The following is a 21,005-nucleotide window of genomic DNA, read 5'->3' on the forward strand; positions in this document are numbered from 1 at the left end:
AAAAAGGGTTTTGCATCTAAGGGCCGGAGATCATGAAAGGAAAGCAGGGAGGTGTCGCGCTGGGAACAGGATGAGGGCCTGGGGCAGAGCAGCGCCGAAGAGGGGTTTATGACTCAAGGCAGGTGCAAGCAGGGGGGTGGCCAGCGTGCAGGCTTGGTGAAGGCGAAGGGCTATGTCAGGGGCCAGCGGCATGCAAAAGGGTTCGTTCTGATCGGGGCATCTTAAAATGGCGGGCGCGCACGACAAAAGTGTGGCATTAGGGGAAGGGGCAAGATGGCGCAGATAATGTTCACCAAACGTATTAATTTTCCACACTTTTACCTCTGACCTTATAAAGAGTGCAGAGGGGTTGTGTTTAGAATAAATACATATATATTTGATATATACCTTGTGTGGTGTCCTTTCATTTTGTACTCAAGGTATTCTAATTGGTAAAACAACTTGCTTAATATGCTCTCTGTAATCTTAGCCTGATGGCTGCTGGTCCATGCTACCACTAGGATAGCTTTCTATAAGGTTGACTTTACAACCACCATCAATAAGGGACAATTAGACTGGTGCAAGGTACCCGCTAGAACTAGTGGACATCATATGCCAGGCTAACTTCTCACAGCCTCTGTATTGGTGCCTCCGCAGGATGTAGTCCTAGCATAGGGTAAACCTTGTTGGAAACAATTGTGGTTTTCTGTAAGTGCTGCGGTGGATATGGCTTGGTGGGGAAATGAGGTAAACCTTCAAAGTGCAATGTCCTTCAGTCCCTCTCCTACTGTGTATACAGTAGTGATGGATACTTCCACTTTAGGGTGATGAGCTCTTCTGGAGGATCTGGAGATCAGAGGCCTTTGTATCTTCACACCAACCAGCTAAATCTGCGGGTCATTAGGCCTATGCTCAAGGCCTTCCTCCCCTCCATCCAATGTTGGTCCATCCACATGTTTATGAACAACAAGGCTGCAATATGGTATGTGAACAAGTACGGGTGAATAGGGTCCCAGCAACTGTTCTTGGAGGCATTGAGGCTGTGGTTTTTGGCACACAGTCAGGGGATCTGAGTAGCAGCCAATCGGCTGGTGAAGTTTCTGAATGTCAGAGCAGACAGCCTGAGCCGACATTACCTTGCTGATCATGAGTGGCATCTTCTGCCGGACATAGCACAGGTTATTTTTACTAAGTGGGGAGCTCTGAGGTGGATTTATTTGTCTCCTCTGAGACTGCTTAGTTCCAGCAGTTTTGTGAGCTAAAGTATCCCTTGGGGGACGTGTTTCAGTTGAAGTGGAACTTTCGGCTGCACTATGCTTTTCCGACCGTACCGTTGATTCCACAAATTATGAAGAAGATTCGCCAGTACCTGGCTCACATCAATAAAATTGTCCCAGATGGGTCAAGGATGGTATGGTATGAATAACTTCTGTGCTTCTCCCTGTGTCGCCTGCTCTGGCTGCCATCCAGAACAGACCTTCTTTTCGAGTGAGAGTGGATTGTGCAACTCCTCAATCTCTGAGGCCTCCACCTTCATGCCCGCAGATTGTGCAGTGACATCTAAGCTCCTTTCATCTGCTACCCGTGGTGTAGCATGTTATACTGGCTGCTCATTGCTCCTTCATAACATTGATTTACCCTGGCAGGCCCTAACTACCCACCTGTCATTTACTTCCTTTTCCCTGAAAAATTAGTATTGTGGACCAAGGCTACATTCTTTCCTAAAGTGGTGAGCCCTTTTAATTTATTTAGACTGGTTGATCAGCCTACCAACCTTTGTCCCCTTCATCACCCCACAAAGGAGAGGAACAGCTTCACAGTTTGGTTCCTAGGAGGGCGGTTAGCTTCAACTTAGACCACACTAAGGACATAGGTCTGGATGACCAGTCCTTATTTGGTTACTGCAGTTCCAAGAAAGGTAAAGCAGTCCAGAAGCAGACGTTGTCTAGATGGATTATTCTCGGCATCAAAACCTGCTATGCTGTTTCCAAGGAGGAGTCTCCTGAAGGAATATAGGCTCATTAAACTACATCCAAATCATCATCTTCTGCCTTTGCCAGCGATATTCTGGTAGCAGAAATCAGTAAGGCAGCTACGTGGGCATCCAGGCACACTTTCGCTAAGCCTTACCGTCTAGATTCTGTAATGTGAAGGCATGGCTGCTTTAGGAAATCCGTCTTGCAGGTTATTCTCATGTAGTCATCCATTAACTCTCACCCTCCAAAGGGTACTGCTTGGAAATCTAGTCTAGAAGTTGGAACTTGAGGAATCTGTAAAAATATCCATTAGAAGAAAAAATTACTTACCTTATCTTTCTGGTGGATACTCAATCAACCTGCAGACTCCTAACCGATTGTGCCTACCTCCCAATGTAATGGGTGTTTTTTTAGAGAAAGGTCAATAAGGTTCCAATTACCAGTTTCATATTGCACTACTCGTTGTCAGTGTAAATCCATGCGATTGGCTCGAAGGATTGGACAAATTGGATTGAAACTGATCTCGTTACTCTGAGGTGGGTGCGATGTGGCTTCTGTGCCGTCATATGACGCCACTTCCGCCATCGATACAAAGCTAGTGCCCCCTAATGGTGTCTCGGAACTTTGAATTTTCTGGATCCAGTCCCCCGGACTATTCTACAGTTGAGGAATCCGCTGGTACATAGCATACCCACCAGAAAGATCGCTACTGCAGGTAAGTAACTTTTTCTTCTAGTCACTCCTCTTTATTACAGTGCATTAAATTGCAGTGTGTTGCTATGTTTTCATAATCTTTGGTTTACTTTAAAATGTATTTCCATAGCACAATATGAAAGTTGAAATTCCCAGGTTGCGGTGCACTTCTGCCGTGTCATATGATACCAAACGTGTCATCCTCCAGTTACAGCACTTGCCCTCTGGTTTGCTTTTTTCCAGGAAAGGAGAGAAATCTTCAACCTGCTCCACCCGCTCCTCTCGCTCAACCTTTTCCTGCTCCTTCATCTCCCACCCCGTCTGCTCCTTCTCAAGGTAAGATGCTCCTCTTTTTTTTTTTTTTTATGTTTAAAAGACCTTTATTGGTTACCTTGAATTGTACACAGCGTTTAGCTTACAACCCAACCGGGCCAGCTGCCAGTAATGAGTGGTGTTGATAGTGCAGCAGAGGAACACAGCCTGAAGGCCGACAACCCGGGGGTTCGGCGGCGTATATCAATGTGCGGCAATATTGTACAATCATAATATCATTCTGTGCTGTAAAAAAAAAAGAAAGAAAGGTACTGGTCTTTGGTATTTTTGCTTTTTTTCCCTTTCTGTTGTGTGTCATGGTCTCCCCTTTTCTCATTTCGCATGTGAACTCAGCGTCACAGCGTTAGGCCGGCACTCATCAGCGATTACAGGTGTGGCAACGCCTCCTGTGACACATGTGGTCTGCACGTAAGAGTGTCTGCGGGAATCGTCTGTCAGTGGGCGTGGAGTGATATAGATTAGGGATGAGGCTGTACAGTGTCTGAATGTGTCGGGGAGCGCGGATTCACGCAACCCATCCAGTCTGATGTGTGTGCCTGATACCTGTATTGGTCCTGAGGTGGAAACTCTTAGGCTATGACCGTCATTTCCGAAGGCCTCATGGTGCAGTTGGTGCAATCATCAATTTACAAGGTCTTGATCCAAAGAGAGCTAGGATCGGAGTGTCAACAAACTTCAAACTTTAATATTAAACAAAAAAATAAGGTGTAAGAGGGGGAAGCAGGGAGGGAAGGGAGGAGGGTATATAGAGCCATGTGTCCGAGGAGGGAAGGGTAGTATCAAGGTGTCAATAGTGGTCTAGTGAGTGGGTAGCGGGAGCCCGCAGGGGGGGGAGTGCACCCGTATGCCAAGCGCACAAGGGGGGAGTCGTCGTTACACTGGCGTGTCAGCTATGGCCGTGCAATGCAATGTCCCGTGAGGGGTGTTCGGTAGCTGGGTCTCACCTCACGGTAGTGTGTCTGGTGGTGTAGGTGTGGGAGGGGGGGGTAGGGCAGTCGCCATCGCGCGATAGCCGAGCATTGAGTACCTGTCAGGCAAAGCATCGTGGCTGTGCAGGCAGCGAACAGAACTATATACATGTCTCTGGGTGACCAGTACAGGGAGGGGTGGGGGGCAGCATGTGTCGCTTCACGTGATCCCTTGCTCTACGCATTTCTGCTGAAAGGAGTGTAGGATGTCGTCCCAGTGTTGTGCTATCGGGAATTTCCTAAGTCCCGCTGTCTCTTCTCGCCGCAGGACAGTGCTCTCTGCTCGCGCCCAGTTCTCTAGTGACAGGGTCCAGTGTTTGATATACGGGGGAGTATCGGCCTTCCATCGCTTGGTAAGCAATCTCTTGGCCGTGATCAGCCCAAGATCCCAGAAGCGGGCCTGGACTTTGTTTAGCCGTGTACGCTTGTACAGTCCCAGTATGCAGGCCTCCCATGTTTTCGGCACTTGCTCTGCAGTGCAGTGTGTGAGCAGTGTGGTCACATCTTCCCAGTATTGTTGGAGGGCCAGGCAGAGCCAGAGCATGTGAAGAAGGTCTGCTCCTAGTAAGGAGCAGCGGCTGCAAGCAGTGTCGGTGACTGAAAAATATCTGTTGATCTTGTCCGGAGTGAGGTATGCGCGGTGCAGTATATATAGTTGTATAATCTTGAAGCGAGGGTTACGGGGGACGTTCACTGGACCTGCCAGGACCATATCCCATTCCTTGTCTGTCCATCCCCTACCTCTGTCCGTCGCCCATTTCTCTCTCAATTGCATGGTGGTGGGATGGGTATGGAGAAGGAGTGCTTGCGCCAACCAATGAATTACGTGTGTGCCGTTGCACATGACATGCAGATATTGTATGAAGTGATGTGTGGGCAACTCGGCAGACATATCCCCCCAGGCGGCAGTCAGCGTATGGATGAGTGACGCATGTAAGAGGAATTGTCCAGCCGATAGAGACATCTCGTCCTCTAGAGTGACAAAGGGGAGGAGGGCGCCATCAGAGTACAGATCTCCCAAGGTGTCCACCCCCGCAGAGGTCCAATTGTCCAGTTGGAGAGCCGTTAAGGCCCCCGTAGTGGTCGGGGTGCCCAATAATGGGATCGTCTGAGCATATGGTGCTGTTGCTCGGGTTAGCCGCAAGCAGCGGAGGAAGCATTTTCGCGCCACTGCAAGCAGCAGTTGTGGCGGACGGGGAGTACGGGTCAGCGGATGAAACAACACATGGATCTGCATCTGGGACCAGACAGCGGTGTCTGTGGCTGTGTCACCCAGGTTATTGCCACCTAGCCAACCCGACACCCACTGCATTTGCGCCGCTAGATAATATAACTCCATGTTGGGAACAGCCAGCCCTCCCGCTTCAGTAGGCATATAGAGTTTCGCCAACGCAACCCTTGGCCGGCCTTTATTCCAAATTAGGTCGCGAAGGAGGACCTCAAGGTCTCGGAACACCCGGGTAGGGACATAGGTCGGTATGTTTGCAAAGTAGTACAGTAGCCGTGGCAGTACTATCATCTTCGTTAGGGCCACGCGGCCTGGAACATTCAGTGGCAGCGTTTTCCAAAACCCAATCTGCGATCGGGTAGACGCGATCGCTCGCATCAGGTTCCCATCTAAAACATCTGCTGGGTCACGGTAGATGTGAATCCCAAGGTATCTGAACGTCGTGGGATACCACCGCAATCTCCCACCCCCGATGTGTATCTCACTCTCGGGAACATTTGGGTCAAAGGAGTAGGCCCCTGATTTGGTCCAATTCACCTTCAGGCCCGACATGTCTTCAAAGGTTCTGAATATGTCAGTCAGGGACCCCGGAACGTCACTCAGGTCTTTAACATATAAAAGAAGGTCATCAGCGTACAATGACACCACATGAAGTCCATCTGCCATCGGTATTCCCCACTCCGTTCCCTGAGACCGTAGCATCGCCGCTAAGGGCTCCACAGCCAGGGAGAACAATAAGGGTGAGAGGGGGCAGCCCTGTCTGGTGCCCCTCTGCACACGGATCGGGTCAGAGAGCAGCGCTCCAGTACGGACGCGAACTATGGGTCTGCGGTACAACAGTCCAACCATGGCCAGATAGTCGTCTCCTAGCTCAAACTTGTCCATGACTGCTCGCAGGTAGGGCCATTCCACCGAGTCAAACGCCCTTTGCAGGTCAAGTACCAGGCACCCGGCGAACGGCCATCTTCGTGTGGCGTATTCCTGTATGCGGAATAGGCGGCGGATGTTGTGTGACGTGTGTCGCGTCAGTACAAACCCGTTCTGGTCGCTATGTACCAGCGTGGGAACAAAAGGGGCCAACCTGCGAGCCAGCGCGGAGGCAAGGATTTTATAGTCAGTGTTGAGGAGTGCCAAAGGCCGGTAGGAACCCATCTGTTCACCATCCCTGTCGGGTTTGAGTAGTGATATAAGGGTGGCTTCATCAAGCGTCGGGGGCAAGGAGAAGTCATCAGTTGCCGCAGCATACATCTTCACCAGGTGGGGAATAAGGATGTCCGAAGCGGCTTTATAGAATTCAGCTGGCAAGCCATCCGGTCCCGGAGACTTGCCATTCGAGAGGTGAGAGATGGTCTCGCGGAGCTCCTCGGAGTCCAGCGGTGCTCCAAGTTCGTCTTGCTGTCCAGATGTCAGGGTGGGCAGCTGCACAGCAGAGAGGTATTCTGTTATGGCGGCCTGCGAGACACTTATTCGGGAACGGTACATCCTCGAGTAATGAGCCGTGAACGCCTCGTGTATTTGACGCTGGGAGTATAGTATACTACCATCGTCCGCCTGTATAGCTGAGATGGGGGCCGAGCGATCTTCTCAGGCAATCAGCCAGTCAGCAGTTTGCCAGGTCTATCACCCTGCCTATGGACCCGGGCGGAGTGCGCTGCGAAATTGATGTTACGTAAACGGTCTAGGAGGCGGCCATGTTCTGCTTTAGCCTCCGCCAGTCGAATGCTTGCAATTCCCCCCACATCCTGTTCGAGGGCTAGTAATTCGGCCTCTAGTCGCGTCAGGTCGTCTTCAAGTTGCCGCCGTATGTGCCCCTGTGTTCCCAAGCAGTGTCCCCTGACCACCACCTTGAAGGCATCCCATTCAGTTTGTGGAGAGGATACCGTACCAGCGTTGGATTCAAAGTATTGAGCCGTCTGTGTGATAAGGGAGTTGCGGAAAATCGCATTGAGTAAGAGGTCCGGTTGGAGGCGCCAAGTGGGAATGGGCGGTGTGGATTGTCCCAGGCAATGGCCAGCGTGTGGGGGTTATGATCTGAATGTGTGTCCCATATATTGCGTGTCTTTTACTAATGGGAGTAGATCAGTGGAGACCATGTATCTATCTAAGCGTACATGTAGCGCATGCGCACCTGACCAGAAGGAGTATGTGCGTGTCGTGGGGTTGCGTGTCCGCCATGCATCCTGGAGATTCCATTATGTGGCCCAACTGATGAGGGCTTTCGTGGTATTGTGCGTCTGGGCAGTGGCCGGGGGTGCGGTAGATCTGTCTAAGTTTATATCCAGTACGCAATTGTAGTCACCCCCAAGGATCCATGAGATGCCATGCCAGGCCACTAGTGTCGTGGAAAGGCTATCTAAGAAGCCGCCTTGGTCAGTGTTTGGGGCGTATATAGAGGCAAGTACCACAGGGTGACCATCGAGTCTGCCTCGGGCCATCACATATCTACCCTCTGTGTCAGTCTGTGTGTCAATGGCTGCCCACGGAGTGCCCGGTCGAATCCATATAAGCGTCCCTCGGGCATAGGAAGAGTACTCCGTGGCATAAAGTTGGCCGCGCCACCGACGGCGCAGTGCATGCACTTCAGTTTTGTTTAAATGTATTTCTTGCAGCAATGCGACATGAAATTTGTGGCGTTTCAAGTAAGAATACATTTGGTAGCGCCTCGACGGTGTGTGCATACCTCTCACGTTCCATGTGCACATTCTGATCTCAGCCATATTCACTGTTATGGTAGGGAGCGTTCGCCTCACCCACCATCCACCCCCCAAACGAGCGCCTCCACAAGGCCCCTGGTCTCTCCCTCCCACTCAATTCAGACACAGGCAGTTGCATATAAGGAAAGGGTGAAGGTAGAGTTCCAAGGGTGAGGGTGAAAAGAAGAACAGAGTGTCCAAACATTGCAAAACAGTAATAGATACCAAAACGTCGGCTACGTAACATGTCGCCGTCCAAACGCACCAAAGAGGCAAAAGAACAGTAATCAAGTCTAGGGGGTAAACGTGTGCTAGTCACAGTTCTGGCAGAGTACGCATCTAGGGAAGGAACGGGGATCATCGGCCTTCCCCGGGCCATATGTCGTATATATCTTGTGGACAATGTTAGTACCCAGAAAGGCAGCGCCGGTACGTGCTATGGGGTCATCTGTGTGCCGTAGCCGGCAGCGGGGAGACAGGAGCGCCATCACCCCCAAGTCTCTGGCGCAGGACAGTCTCCAGGCTATACGGGCAACTGGTGGGCGGGAGAAAATGTATAGTGCTGCAGCATGTTCCCGCGTCCCATCCACCCCGACAGTGGCTATAAGGCCGGACAAGTACTCACTGCGTCAGGTTCACGCCCCATGTCCTCAGGTCGGCAGTGGACATCTCGGGCGGCGGCTTATAGGTTCAGGTTCGCCGCAACTGCCCGGACCATGTTTCCGTCCCCGCCGCCCTAGCGGGACCGGGATGGTGTTTTGTGTGTGCCTTTAATTGAGCATGTCCGCCGTTTGAGGCGTGACTTCCGGTAGATCCACGGACAGCTGGGAGTCTGGTATCCCATAGATTGCTTCATCATCGCTGGGATCCACTCGCGGGCTGAGGACCTGAACTACATCGGAGGTCGGCGAGGCGCTCAATTGGGAGACCCTTTGGAGTGCATCACGCTGTTCCTGGATCATCTGGTCCGGTGGTGGGGAGTGTCGCGTCGGTTCCTCTAGGCGGCCAGTTCCCTGTTCTCTGTTCCTGCGGCGACGGCGTCGTCCGCGTGGTCGTGGTCTCGTCTCGTACCTTTGCGCCTGTCTGGGCGTTGAGTTAATGCCGCTATCAAGCCATTCGCTGACCTCCTCAGGAGTATTAAAGAAGTAGGTCTTGTCTCGCGCTACCACTCTCAGTTTGGCAAGAAAGAGTAGGGAGTACTTGAGGCCTTCGGTGCGGAGACGCCGTTTTACATCCAAGAAGTTGTGTCTCTGACGTTGCACCTGAATGGTGTAGTCCGGGAAAAACATCACGGTGGTATTGTCAATGCGAACTTCCCCGAGTCTTCTAGTTTCTCTCAGGATCGCGTCTCTGTCCCGATAGTTCAGAACTTTGAAGATTAGTGGCCTCGGGTTGGCGCCTGTGGTGTGGGGTCTCGTGGGTACGCGGTGCGCTCGTTCTACTACAAAATGGGCCGATAGCGTGCCTTCAGGTAGCAGTTCTCTCAGCCAGTCCTCAACTCGTTGGGTAGGACGAGGGCCTTCCCATTTTTCCGGGACCCCCACGAGTCTGATGTTGTTGCGTCTCGCCCTCCCTTCGGCGTCCTCGGCGCGATCTTCAAGGAACTCCACTCTGTTGAGAAGGTCCTGTACCTGCTTATCTGTTTGCGTGACTCTGGGTCCAAGGTCCGTCACCGTTCCCTCCAGTGATTTGGTTCGATCAGACAGCTTCTTGTGGTCATCTCGTAGATGGGTCAGGTCTATGGCAACGCTGTCAATTTTGGACTTCAGGGACGTTCTGGTCAGTTGGAGCGATTGTTCCATGCGTTCCATGGCGGCCAAGACGCTGTCCAATCTCGCGGTCACCTGATCAGCAGCCATCTTGCGCAGTGTTGTATCCGTTTTTCCCATCGGCGGGGCTCCTCCGGTTCCAGTGCGAGTTCTCACCCCTCCGGACATGTGCAAGGCGGCGTGGCCAACCGTGCAGTGCAAGCGCCTGGATATTGGTGAGCGATTGTAGCGGCGCCCACGGTCCACGGCGGTTGCCTGGTCACGTTGGCGTAGTCTCGGCGCAGCAGTAAGGTGGGGCAAGCGTCCACCAATAGCTCGAATGATTCCACACACACTGCGGGCAGCCGATGTCGTGGCAGTAAAATGTCTCGTGTTATTGTATTATGTATCTATTTCCGTATTGTCTCTGGCCGTTATTTGGGGGAGCCACAGAGGTCCTCGGGTGATCAGGGCAGGCCAATCTACACTGTGTGGATGTCGGATGGTCCAGGAAGGCGGGACTGCAAGTCCAATGTGACCTCAAATGACACGGGGTAGCCAGACCTTTGCGATGGTGAGCGTCAGTGCCGTGATGTCCCTTACCGTCCGCCAGGCCCAGAGCTCCCGCGTTGCATCTCATGCGTCTCCGTTGCTGTCGACTCAGCAGTCGTGTCGTGCAGCGCCGCCACGGGCGGGGCAAGGCACTCGTTGGGTTGGGGGCCGCGGTCGGGTCTCAGCACCGCCGACCCACAGGCTATGATAGGCGCTTCAGGGCCGTAGCCGTGCCTGATTTTCCCAGGATCTCCACTGCAGCGTGGGAGGGGGGGCCCCTGCCTGCAACCACGATCGTCTCACAAGGTCCAGGGCGCAGGATGAGGTGCTTCGTTCCCAGGTCGCAACTAAGCGACGACGCTGGTATCTCAGGGGGCCGCCGTAGTCTGGTTCAGGAGCCGCGATCTATGGCGTCCGCAGCCTGGGTCGCCGCTGGTGGTAGGGCCAAGTCGCGCCGGCCAGGCGACTCGTGTCTCCCAGCTCGGGCCTCCAAGAGTCCCCGGGGACAAAGCGGGGGGCAGGACCGGAGTGGCAACACGGCCCCAGGTCTCGGGTTCCGTGTGTGGGGAGACCGCGCAAGTCCGGTCCCTCGTTCCACAGTGAGGCCCGTATGGCAGGCCCAAGCCGCGGGCTCTCGTGTTCTCGCTGGCCGCCTGGGCGACGCCCAAGCCCGCCTGTTGCCCACAGGAGAGTCCGGTGCTGGCACGGTCGGGTCCCAAAATCGAAAGTCAGCCTGCTGGTCGAGAATGGCTTCTGGACGTTCCGCCTGCGATTTCAGGCGATTCCGGGGATAATTGGCGGAGAATCAGCCCGGGGAAGGGGAGCTCGACTCGGAGCTCTACCCGGCTGCGACCTCCACCATTGCGTGCCAAGCCACGCCCCGTAAGATGCTCCTCTTTTGATATGCTTTCCAAATTGCTCTGTTTTTTTCCTAACTGTCAAATAATTGTGTATTTTTGAGTACAACAAATGCTGTCCGTAATACTACGATTGTAGATGTTGAGAACCTGTGTATACTGTTCCTCTTGGATGTCTGTACAGTCATTGATTGATACGGTGGAGCATCCACTACACCTGCACTGATTGGAAAAGGTGATGGGATCACTGTGCCAGCCTTACAGTGCTTTCAATCCTTTCTAGGGGGCTGAACGCACGTTTTTACTGTCAGTCCTTTTCAACTTCTTCACTTTTAGAGAATTGTGGAGTCCCTCAAGGATTGTTCTCTGTACGTAAAAAACTTTTTTTAATATGTACTTGTTCCCTCTAATCAATTTGATCTCTTGCTTCAGTCGAAGGTGTCAGGAGCCAGATTTACATCTCCGGTAACTAGTAATTGATCCCATAATTTGGCACTCATGCACTGTGGATGAAAGCGAGCTGGCTGCTATCAAATACAAATACAAGCTTGCTGTGTACGACATCTAATCACTCTATGAGATACTGTCTTCGTAAAATTCTCTAAATCTTTTATTAGATTGAGTGTTCAAGTTACATAGAACGTTAAAAAACTTTTCATTAGCTGATCAAATGTCCCTTTTGTACCCCTATCATAGTAAAAATACACCCCTTGCGCTCCATTGCTTCCCAAAAATCAGATCCTTCAGCCCCCAGGAAAGAGAGAAAGGATACCAGAAGTCATTATCAGCAGCAAGCACACATTCCAAAAGACTAGCAAAGCAAATCAAAAATGTGACCATGTGATGTGTGTGCAGGACCTTGAGCACTACATTGGCTTTCAGACAGCCACTGATGTCCTTATTTACAAGCAATTAATGCAGCGCATTGCTGCAAGCCATTTGGCTGCGCCGCTCAGCGTAAATTCTGAAGCAAAGGGGTGTGTCATATCTACAACAATATGATGGAACCTTTTGTTCTCCCCTGCGCTGGCGCACAGTTAACTGCCATTCACTTGCTGCAACACAGGGATGATTGTTTTTGTGCGGAAGGGACACCTTCCTGCACAAAAACAATCTCATGAGGTGATTTCCTCTTCCTATGTGTGCTGCAGAATACATCTCTCATAGAAAGAGGAAAACAACGAGGAAAAATTAAAACATTTCTCCTTGTTGCGCCTCCCTATGCCTTACTTGGGGAGGCGTAGTATTCTGATGCATTTCTAGGTTTACATTTTCTCGTAAATCTGGAAATGTGGCAGAAGCCATGGGTGTTGTGCGGGAAAACCCACAGCAACACCAATGGCATGTCCCTTTCACAGAAAGTGTTGCGTGTAATGGTGCCATATTTACAAGGACACGAAAAGCCGGGCAGGGTGGCTTTACGGGTCCTTGTAAATATGGGGCAGCAGGTTGCGCCACTTGTATGTCACAAAAAGTGGTGCACCGGTGGCGCAAGGGGCTTGTAAATAAGCCCCTGTGTTTTTTAATAACCTGCCTAGTCCATAGGTCAAAGTCCACTCCCTTCAGATGTTTTGGTAACCACAGCCTTTATATCTGACAATTAAAGCCTTTAGATAACCCCTATTTTTTTCTTGCAAGGAATTACTGTTGAAGATGGTTTCGAACTTCTCAATTGTAATCAGCTACCAGCATAACCAGACTAGAGGGCATCATAGTCAATTCTGGAATGAGCTACAAATTCCTATTTTCCCTTGCTCCAGTGCACTTTTTTGTTTAATTCTGTGAAAATTGTTCCCCAGGTAAACTCTTTGTCTTCTTGTTTGCTTGTGCAAAATTTCATATAAATAATTAATCATTTTCCCTTTTTTTCAGTAGTCGAGAAATTTCTTCAACCCCCTCCTCGTCCAGGTATGAAAGTCTCTATTTCATATTGCAAGTTTATGGGCAACTCAAGCTTTCGTCACTCAGAAAGTAGAAAATCAAACTAATTTGGGCTCTCAAATGAATCTGTTTCTGCTAGAGCTATCTAATTATAGATTCTATACCTGGTGACTTTCCCAAGGCTCCAGACTGGGGGGCAGGTTTTTCAATATTTGAAGCAGTGTAATGCAGCAAGACAACATGCTGCGCTGCGTCACATGGAGAGAGAGAATGTGCCATATTTACCAAGATAATTGGCATTCCTGCTCGCTTTGAGGCTCTGGTGAACTGTATTTTACATAGCATCAACATAGGAACCCTTGCACCATGGTGCAAGCACGCCTGCGTTGCAGGCAGGATTGTTTTTGTGCAGGAAAGGAAACCTTCCTGCACAAAAAGAATCCTTAGAGACTTTTTACTCTTTCTAAGTGTGCTCGTCTCTTTTGGGAAGGCATACAATTTTGACGCATTCCCAGGTTTATTTATCTTGGTAACTCTGAAAATGTGCCAAGAAGAATGGGTGGATTTGTGGGAAATTCCTACTCTTCACCCATGTAATACCTTCCAAGCACTGAGTAACTCTAGACAGTGACTTGCACTACTTTGTGTTACTCCATATTTACCAATCCACGGAGGGTCACGCAAGATGGCCTTGCATGGCTTGGTACATCTGACTAGAGGATTAGTTGTCCTTGTGTCACCTTGCGTCATTCCTTTGTTTGCGCAACTTCCACCGTGGATCTGGAGCTAACAGTACTGTCTTTTGATGGATTTTTTCTGTCTGGAAAACTTTCTTTCTGATAGAGACTTCTAACTGTAGATTCCTCACCTTTTGAATGTTCCCCAGGATTGAAACTGTCATGTTTAGGCGTAGGTTGAGCCGGGGTTACACATAAGACATGCACATGAGAGAATGAGAAGCATGCATAATGCAGTGAAGACTACATCTCCCAGAATGCCAAGGGAGATCATGCCTGTTTAATCTCTCTTTCATGTACATAAGCCCCGCCTCCCATTGACACGGTGCTTGTCACTCGAGAAGTAACGTCCTGTCGATATGTTGCTCCTGTATCACCCGCCGTTAAGCGGCTGCCTGAATCTACAGAAGCCCTAGTTTCCTGACGACTCAGGGGGCCTTCATTGAAGCAGAGAGAGTCTGCCTTTGGCTCGTGTTGCTCTGACGCATGCCCTCCTTTCCCCTGATACAGACACCATAAACAGTGATCGCTCGCTGTAGCGCGATCAACTCAAGAACATTGCTTACGTTTGAGCCGAAGTGTGACCAAATTACTTTCCCTTATATTTAACAGAACCTTTTCCTGAAGTTGCACGTTGAAGCGCATTGATGTATGATTATCCCACAGGCCAAGTTAGGCTCTACACGCTCCAGAGAGCGTTCGTGGAATAAGACTGGCTGAGAACAACTCCAGAGCTGTTATGCGGCTCGGAGTGCTTGGGCTATTGTTATTTTGTTTTTTGGTTCTTTTGAGTAATGGTTGCCTCTCTACACACTGGAACCGCGTGTAAGAGAGGAAGAGACTTCATTTGGAAACAAGTGGACTTACTCAACGCTACTAGAGGATTATTTGCAGCCAAGATAAGTACCTCTACATTGAATTCTTGATGAAATACTTTAGTAGTGCCTTGCTACCTATAGGACTTACCCTGAGTATCAGTAAGGAAGAATCATCTTGATATTCTTTTCTTTATTTTTATCTTTTGAGTCTTTTGTGTCTGGATATGTGCGGCAGTATTGACTGTAAGTGCATTACACATAGAGAATTGTTGTTTATGGTGGCATAGGGACGGGACTTCATAAATGTTGTATTGTGTCTCACCAGCAGGGAACACGGGGCAATTGTAGGAGTGAGGTCTACAACTCCAGTAGACATCCCTATTGAGTGTTTTCGCTGCTGCACCTTTTTTGTTTCATTTGTCCCTTTTTCCCTTTCCCCTATTGTGGTGTGACTTGTGGAGTGAGTATATATATAAATACTTGCAGGTTGTTCCATACAGGGGGAAAAGGTTATCTGGCATCTTCCATCGTTCCTGCTGTATCCGGCTTAAGAGGTTAGTGGTTAACCGTCCTCTGTTGTGACAGAAACTGGATCCTAAAATTTCTGAGCAGTACCTCTGTGCACCGGTAGATGGCACACTGCAGGTCCACAGTGTTGCAGTTCTACTCTGGAAATGACGTGTGGAGCCCATATAGGTGGCACTTCCATGCTGTTTTCTCAACTCCTTTCTATCTGATAGAGACTTCTACCTGAAGATTCCTTACCTATAAATTTCCCAGGCATCAGGTTGGATCCGGAAACTTTTGCTGAGCAATACCTCTTGTGCGTGCCATCAGGTGGCTCCATTCAGCACCGCGTGATGTTGGCAGCTTCGGTTATGACGTCGCAGTACCTATATAGGCTCCACCCAGGCACGCTGACGTCAGTTCTTTTCTTTCCACACCAGTTAAGCGCCGTTCCAAGAAGAGCTACCCCTCTGTCACTTTATGACAGGCTGTTTCTTAATGAATTCAAATATTTTTTCCTTCTTATGCGAGGATGTCTTTGAGAAAGATAGGGTTCAAGCCATGCAGTGCCTGTCCCCGCATGATGTCAGTTACCAACCCCCACCTCATCCACCTATAGTGTCTGGAGAGCGACCATGATTCTAAGTCGTGCTCGGACTGCTGGGCAATGGCGCCGAATGCCTTGCTGGAGCGGGCTATGAATCTCGTTGTGGCCCGGGAGTCGACTCCGTCCAGCGACTCACCACGGAGGTCCCGGTCCTGATCGAAGAAGAGGAGAGCACAGGACTGTTCCCAGAGCCCAAATTCCTCTTCGTCTCACTTTATCTCCACTTCGGCTATCCTCCATTGACGAAAGAGGTAAGGAGCACTTATGCTCTAGGTACAGTTCTGCAGAGCCATGGCCATTGTCGATTTGGCGCCTCCCTCTCTTTATGGGAGCCAGAGTGACCCATCCTCAAATTAAAGAGTTTTACGAGGTCTTGCGCTGTGTATCTTGAAGGGTGGACCCATCTGGTGAGTCCTTGGGTCCCACAGGGTTGTAAGGGGCCCCATTGGGTTTGACGCTGTTGGCTCCGGCCACAGCTCCGGTGGGGTCTCAGGGATCTAATCCCAGGTCCGGGTCAACGCCGGTCGTGCCAGTGCGACCTCCTCCAGTTTAGGACCTGAAGTTGGTGCCACCGGTGTCCACGGGTGGCGCCAGCCCCATTTTTATCCCCGACAACATGGAGTTGGAACGACGTCGCCAATTGAACCTATGGGTTCTATGTTGTCACCTGAACACTTTGAGGATGTGTTAGGCTCTGGAGAGGAATGGAGGGGCCTATGGGCCCTTTGGAATACCAGGCTGACCCTGCAGGTCCGCACCCGGAACACGGAGTTCTAAACGCATTGTAATACGCACACGTTTTTCACTTTTGCGTTTGTACAGGAGCGATCGGCTCCCTTTGCACGCTACCCGTGCAAATTAAACCTCTCCTGGGAACATTCTTGCGCTGCCCAAATTCCAAATAAAAGAGGGTACTGATTTAGTAACCCGCCTTATGCCACAGGTCTACCTAACTTCGGAAACGGCTGTCATTTTTCTTTTCCACGTGCTCGATCCCGTTCTACAGCCTAACCATACATTTATTCAAGTCCCGGGCCCTGCCGGGTCGGAATTATCACCGGCAGAGCGACTTTCCCCAGAGTCAGCTTATTCTTACGGAGCCCTGAGGAGTCGCGGGAAAACATTCCCACTTGCGACGAAACACGTGTCGGCTGGTTTTGTCTGAAAGAACATTAAACATCATCTTGCTGAACGTACCAATTAATGAATCGTTTGTCTGGTTTATCCCAAGGCTTTGTTTGTTCTTTGCAAATGATTATTGTGCTTACCCGGACATACTGTATTACTTGTATTTGATGAGTGCAAGGGCACCTTGTCGCGAATTTCGAGTGTCTAGGTTTTGCCAAAACACCACTGAGGAGTTTAGGGCTTTTCCCCTCGCCCGACTGCACCACATTCTTACTGCATATTGTTAAACCTGTTGCGCTCACTATTGGCAGTGCGCCCTTTCTTTCCTGACTATAAACCCTTCCCTTTATAGTACCCTGCAGAGCAGTTGGACTGGTATGGAAAATCCATCATCATCTCCCCCACTGGAGGTCCATAACATCGGACAAGTGGGTCATGCAGATCATTCAGGAGGGCTATTCTCTGCCTTTTCTTTTCCCCACCCAAATTGGGAACGGCTGATGGAGGATCATCTGAAATTTCTCTAGGAGGAAGTTGTAGCTCTTTTGGCTAAAGGAACTGTAGAAAGGGTCCCTGTTTCAGAAGTAGGCACTGTCTGTTATTCCCGCGACTTTCTGATTCCGAAGACGAACAAAGGGTTGGGGCCCATTTTAGATATTTGGACCGCCAATCTCTTCTTCAAAAAGGAAAAGTTAAAGATGCTCACTCTGGCTCAGGTCTTGTCTGCCCTAGTCATCTCCCACCTGCAGACTATGGCGAACCTCCTGCATTCGTTGGGGTTCTCTATAAACATCCAGAAGTCACACATGACTCCTTCTCAGATGCTCCCTTTCATCAGAGCTGTTCTGGAAACAGTGCAGTTTCGGGCCTATCCTCCCAAGCAGTGAGTCCAAGATATTTAGGTTATGATTTCGATGTTTCAGCCTCTATCCTGGATTTTGGTGAGACTGACTCTAAAGCTGTTGGGCCTCATTGCCTCCTGCATCCTGTTGGTAAAGAGTGGTAGGTTGTGTATGCAAGCTCTGCAGTGGTACCTGAAGTACCAGTGGGCACAGCATCAAGGAGATCTCACCAACATGGTCCAGCACTCTGAAGGAACTGCAAGAGATCTGCAGTGGTGGTTGATGAACCACAATTGGGTTAACGGCAGACGCCTCTCCCTTCCCCAACCAGATCTCACAGTTGTAAAAGATGCACCTCTTCTGTTATGGGGGGTCATCTGGGAGAGGTGGAGATGAGGGGACACTGGTCTCCGGCGGAGTCGGGTGCCCACGTCATTTTGTTGGATCTTCGAGCGATTCGATTGGCATTGAAAGCCTTTCTCCCCTCTCTCAAGGGGAAGTTAGTGCAGGTGTTCACAGCCAACACCACCGCCAAGTGATACTGCAACAAGCAGAGCGGGTGGGGTGTGGACCTTTTATCACAGGGCCCTGCATCTCTGGACATGGCTGTAACAGCAGGGCATAACCCTGGTGGTTTAACACCTGGCAGGTTCTCTGAACGCCAGTGCGGACAAACTCAGCCGTCGATTCCTAGCGGATCACGAATGGCATCTCCAATCGGATATGGCGCAAGGTCTCTTTCAGCAGTGGGGAGAACTTTGGTTAGATGTATTCTCCTCCAAAGAGAACGCGCAGTGTCAGCAATAGTGCGTGCTGTTGTTTCCAAAGAGGCTTTCGCTCGGCGACGCCTTTCATCGCAAAAGGAGCTCAGGCATGTTGTGCACATTTGCGCCAATACCACTCCTGTCCAGGGTTCTGAAGGAGATCAGGAGCACTCGGGCCCCAGTCATCCTTGTGACGCCGGACTGGGCAAGGAGAGTCTGGTATCCAGAGCTACTGAAAATGAGCATCGATCATCCGATCAGGCTGCCCCTTCGGAAGGATTTTGTGTCTCTGCAGCAGGAGAGGGTTCTCACCCGAGCCTTTCAACTCAGCGCCCCCATGCGAGGAGGTTTAGCGGCGGCAGTTGATAGCATTTGATCTTCCACCCGGAGTATCTAATAATATTTTGATTGCCAGGTGTCCCTCCACTAAGACGGTATACGGCTGCCGTTGGCAGAATTTTTAAAATTTTGTACAGGTCTATTAACCCTCTTTCTGCTTCTCTTTCCACTGTTCCTTTCTTCCTTATGACCCATGTCCGGCGGGGCTCTGCTTCAGGAACTCCCAAGGGTTACCTTTCTGCTTTGTCTGCTTTTTTGGCGCTGCCAGACCTGCTTTTAGGTCTACAATTGTAAATAGGTTTCTAAAAGGTCTGGCTCACTTGTTACCACCCAAGCCCACTGTTATGCCACAGTGGGACCTTAATTTTGTCTTCACCTACCTAATGTGTGCTCTCTTTGATCCTTTACATAACTGTCCCCTCTGGTTGTTGACCATCAAAGCAGCCTTTTTAGTGTTGATTACATCTGCCTGGAGGGTGAGAGAGTTGCAGGCGTTATCTTGCATGCCTCCCCATTTGATGTTTTCTCCAGATAAAGTGGTGCTTCGCACCCATGCTTCTTTCTTGCCAAAGGTTGTGACCCCCTTCCATCTGGGTCAGTCCATCACGCTGCCCACCTTCTTTGCTCCCCCGCATCCCTCTAAAGAGTAGGAACATTTCAACTGACTGGACCCAAAAAGAGCATTGTCATTCTACCTTGACCGCACAAAAAGTTACAGGTGGATGACCAACTCTTTGTGGGGTACGTGGGAGTTAAGAAGGGGCGGGCAGTGTAGAAAAGGAGCATATCTGGTGGAGACATTTAGCCGCAGATTCCTTAACTTGAGAATATTTCCATTGGGTGGATGGGTTAGCCTACAACCATCCCCTACAGATGGCTTATTGTTGCCACCTAGAATGGCCACGGAGGCTAGTGCGGCATTAGCAAGAGCTGTTTGCAAGGCTGCAGATATCTTACTGATGCAGCATTCCTCAGTCTCTCTGCCTTCTGATCTTTTGTTGGACCTACTCCACCAGGGCGCTGTGGAGGTGGAGACTTGCTGCCCTTTTGCGGGTCATCATATGACACTCTTCTTGGGGCTTGGGCGAGCCCTCATCGGGGGAACCTGTGGATCGTGCTATTGTAATTGTCATTGCCCGGCTCCAGATGACCCGGTCTGTTTTTCCCTCCATCCTAGGGCTCAAGGGTTGATAGTCCAGGCAGCTTCAGTCTCCCTACCCTCCTTCCCTCCTCCGCTGCTTCCTCCCACTGGTTGGAGTTGTGTGGCCACCATGTCTTTGCCTCCACTAGCTCGGGCTTTCGGTCCCTGAACACGTCTTGCGTATTTGCACTAGCTACTTTTGCGCTTTGGGACTCGGTTGAGTGTCTCCTTCCATCTCTGCCAGAGGGCCCATGAGCTGACCTGGTTCGGTTATTTCATGATGGTCGGGAAATGGCACAGTTTTCCATTCGGTTGGTTATGGACTCTACTGACTCTTTGGGTCAGTTTATGGTCAGGTCAGTTGCTCTGCGTCGCCATGCCTGGTTGCGCGATGGCAGTTTCCCTGAAAATGATAAGGAGCGTCTTGGGGATCTGCCCTTTTGGTAGACTCAGTCTTTTTGACAGTCACGCTGACTCAGCAGTTTAGCGCCTCATGTCTGGGTTCCCATGACTTCCATGGTTTATAATCCTCATTGCATACTTTTGATTTCGTTTGCAGTATTGTCACTGCTTTCCTGGTATTCGTCTATATATGTTCAAGACGTTATTTCCTAGACGGACTGTTCAGCTATACAGCCGTTTTTTGCCTTTATTTGCCAGCTGTTTTTGCATTTCTTTTTGAGTTCTCTGACTATGAGTTTGTCTCAAGAGGTGTCCCTTACTTTTTATAGGGATGTGACACACCCTATGTAGGGTATTTGTTGGCTATTACATAGTTACTCTTCCTGGCACTGGAAGTTTCAAAGGCTCCCGCAGAGTCTACTTAGGATGGTCGTCCTCTGTCCCTTTGGGGAATTTTCCTATGGGTCATACTGTAGGCTTCTCACTTCTTTTTGCTCTTCCTACTTGTTGGAAGTCCCTTCTTGTGAGACCCACTTCTCTCCTAGAGCTTATGCGTTGTCATCTATGGTTGGTCCCTAGGTCTCTCCTGCCTCTGTGGATGCCGACTTCTCAAGGGTATTGTGAGGTTTCTGCCACACCTGGTTCACTCTGTCGTGTTCACGTCTTCATTTCTTGCCTTTGGCTGTTCTTTCGGCCTTTCGGTGTACTCTTTTTGTCTATGTCGCAAGTGTCCCTTGTGAGCATGTTGTTCTGTTCCACTCTGGAACGGCTTCTTTCCGTGTTTTGTGCAGAGACGACACATGGATATTTTA

The 21,005-nt window shown here is 50.2% G+C and overlaps 1 protein-coding gene across 1 annotated transcript in view; it reads left to right on the forward strand.

Moving 5' to 3' along the window:
* LOC144768685 (uncharacterized) overlaps positions 1-21,005 on the forward strand; it is a 9,047,330-nt gene that overhangs the window by 7,319,985 nt on the left and 1,706,340 nt on the right. Inside the window, exons 58-59 of the mRNA XM_078652515.1 lie at positions 2,892-2,984; positions 12,900-12,935. Coding sequence (XP_078508641.1) covers positions 2,892-2,984; positions 12,900-12,935 — 129 coding nt within the window. The remainder of the gene's footprint in view (positions 1-2,891; positions 2,985-12,899; positions 12,936-21,005) is intronic.

Source organism: Lissotriton helveticus, chromosome 7 (assembly GCF_964261635.1).
Source record: "Lissotriton helveticus chromosome 7, aLisHel1.1, whole genome shotgun sequence".
In the NCBI taxonomy this organism is placed as follows: domain Eukaryota; kingdom Metazoa; phylum Chordata; class Amphibia; order Caudata; family Salamandridae; genus Lissotriton; species Lissotriton helveticus.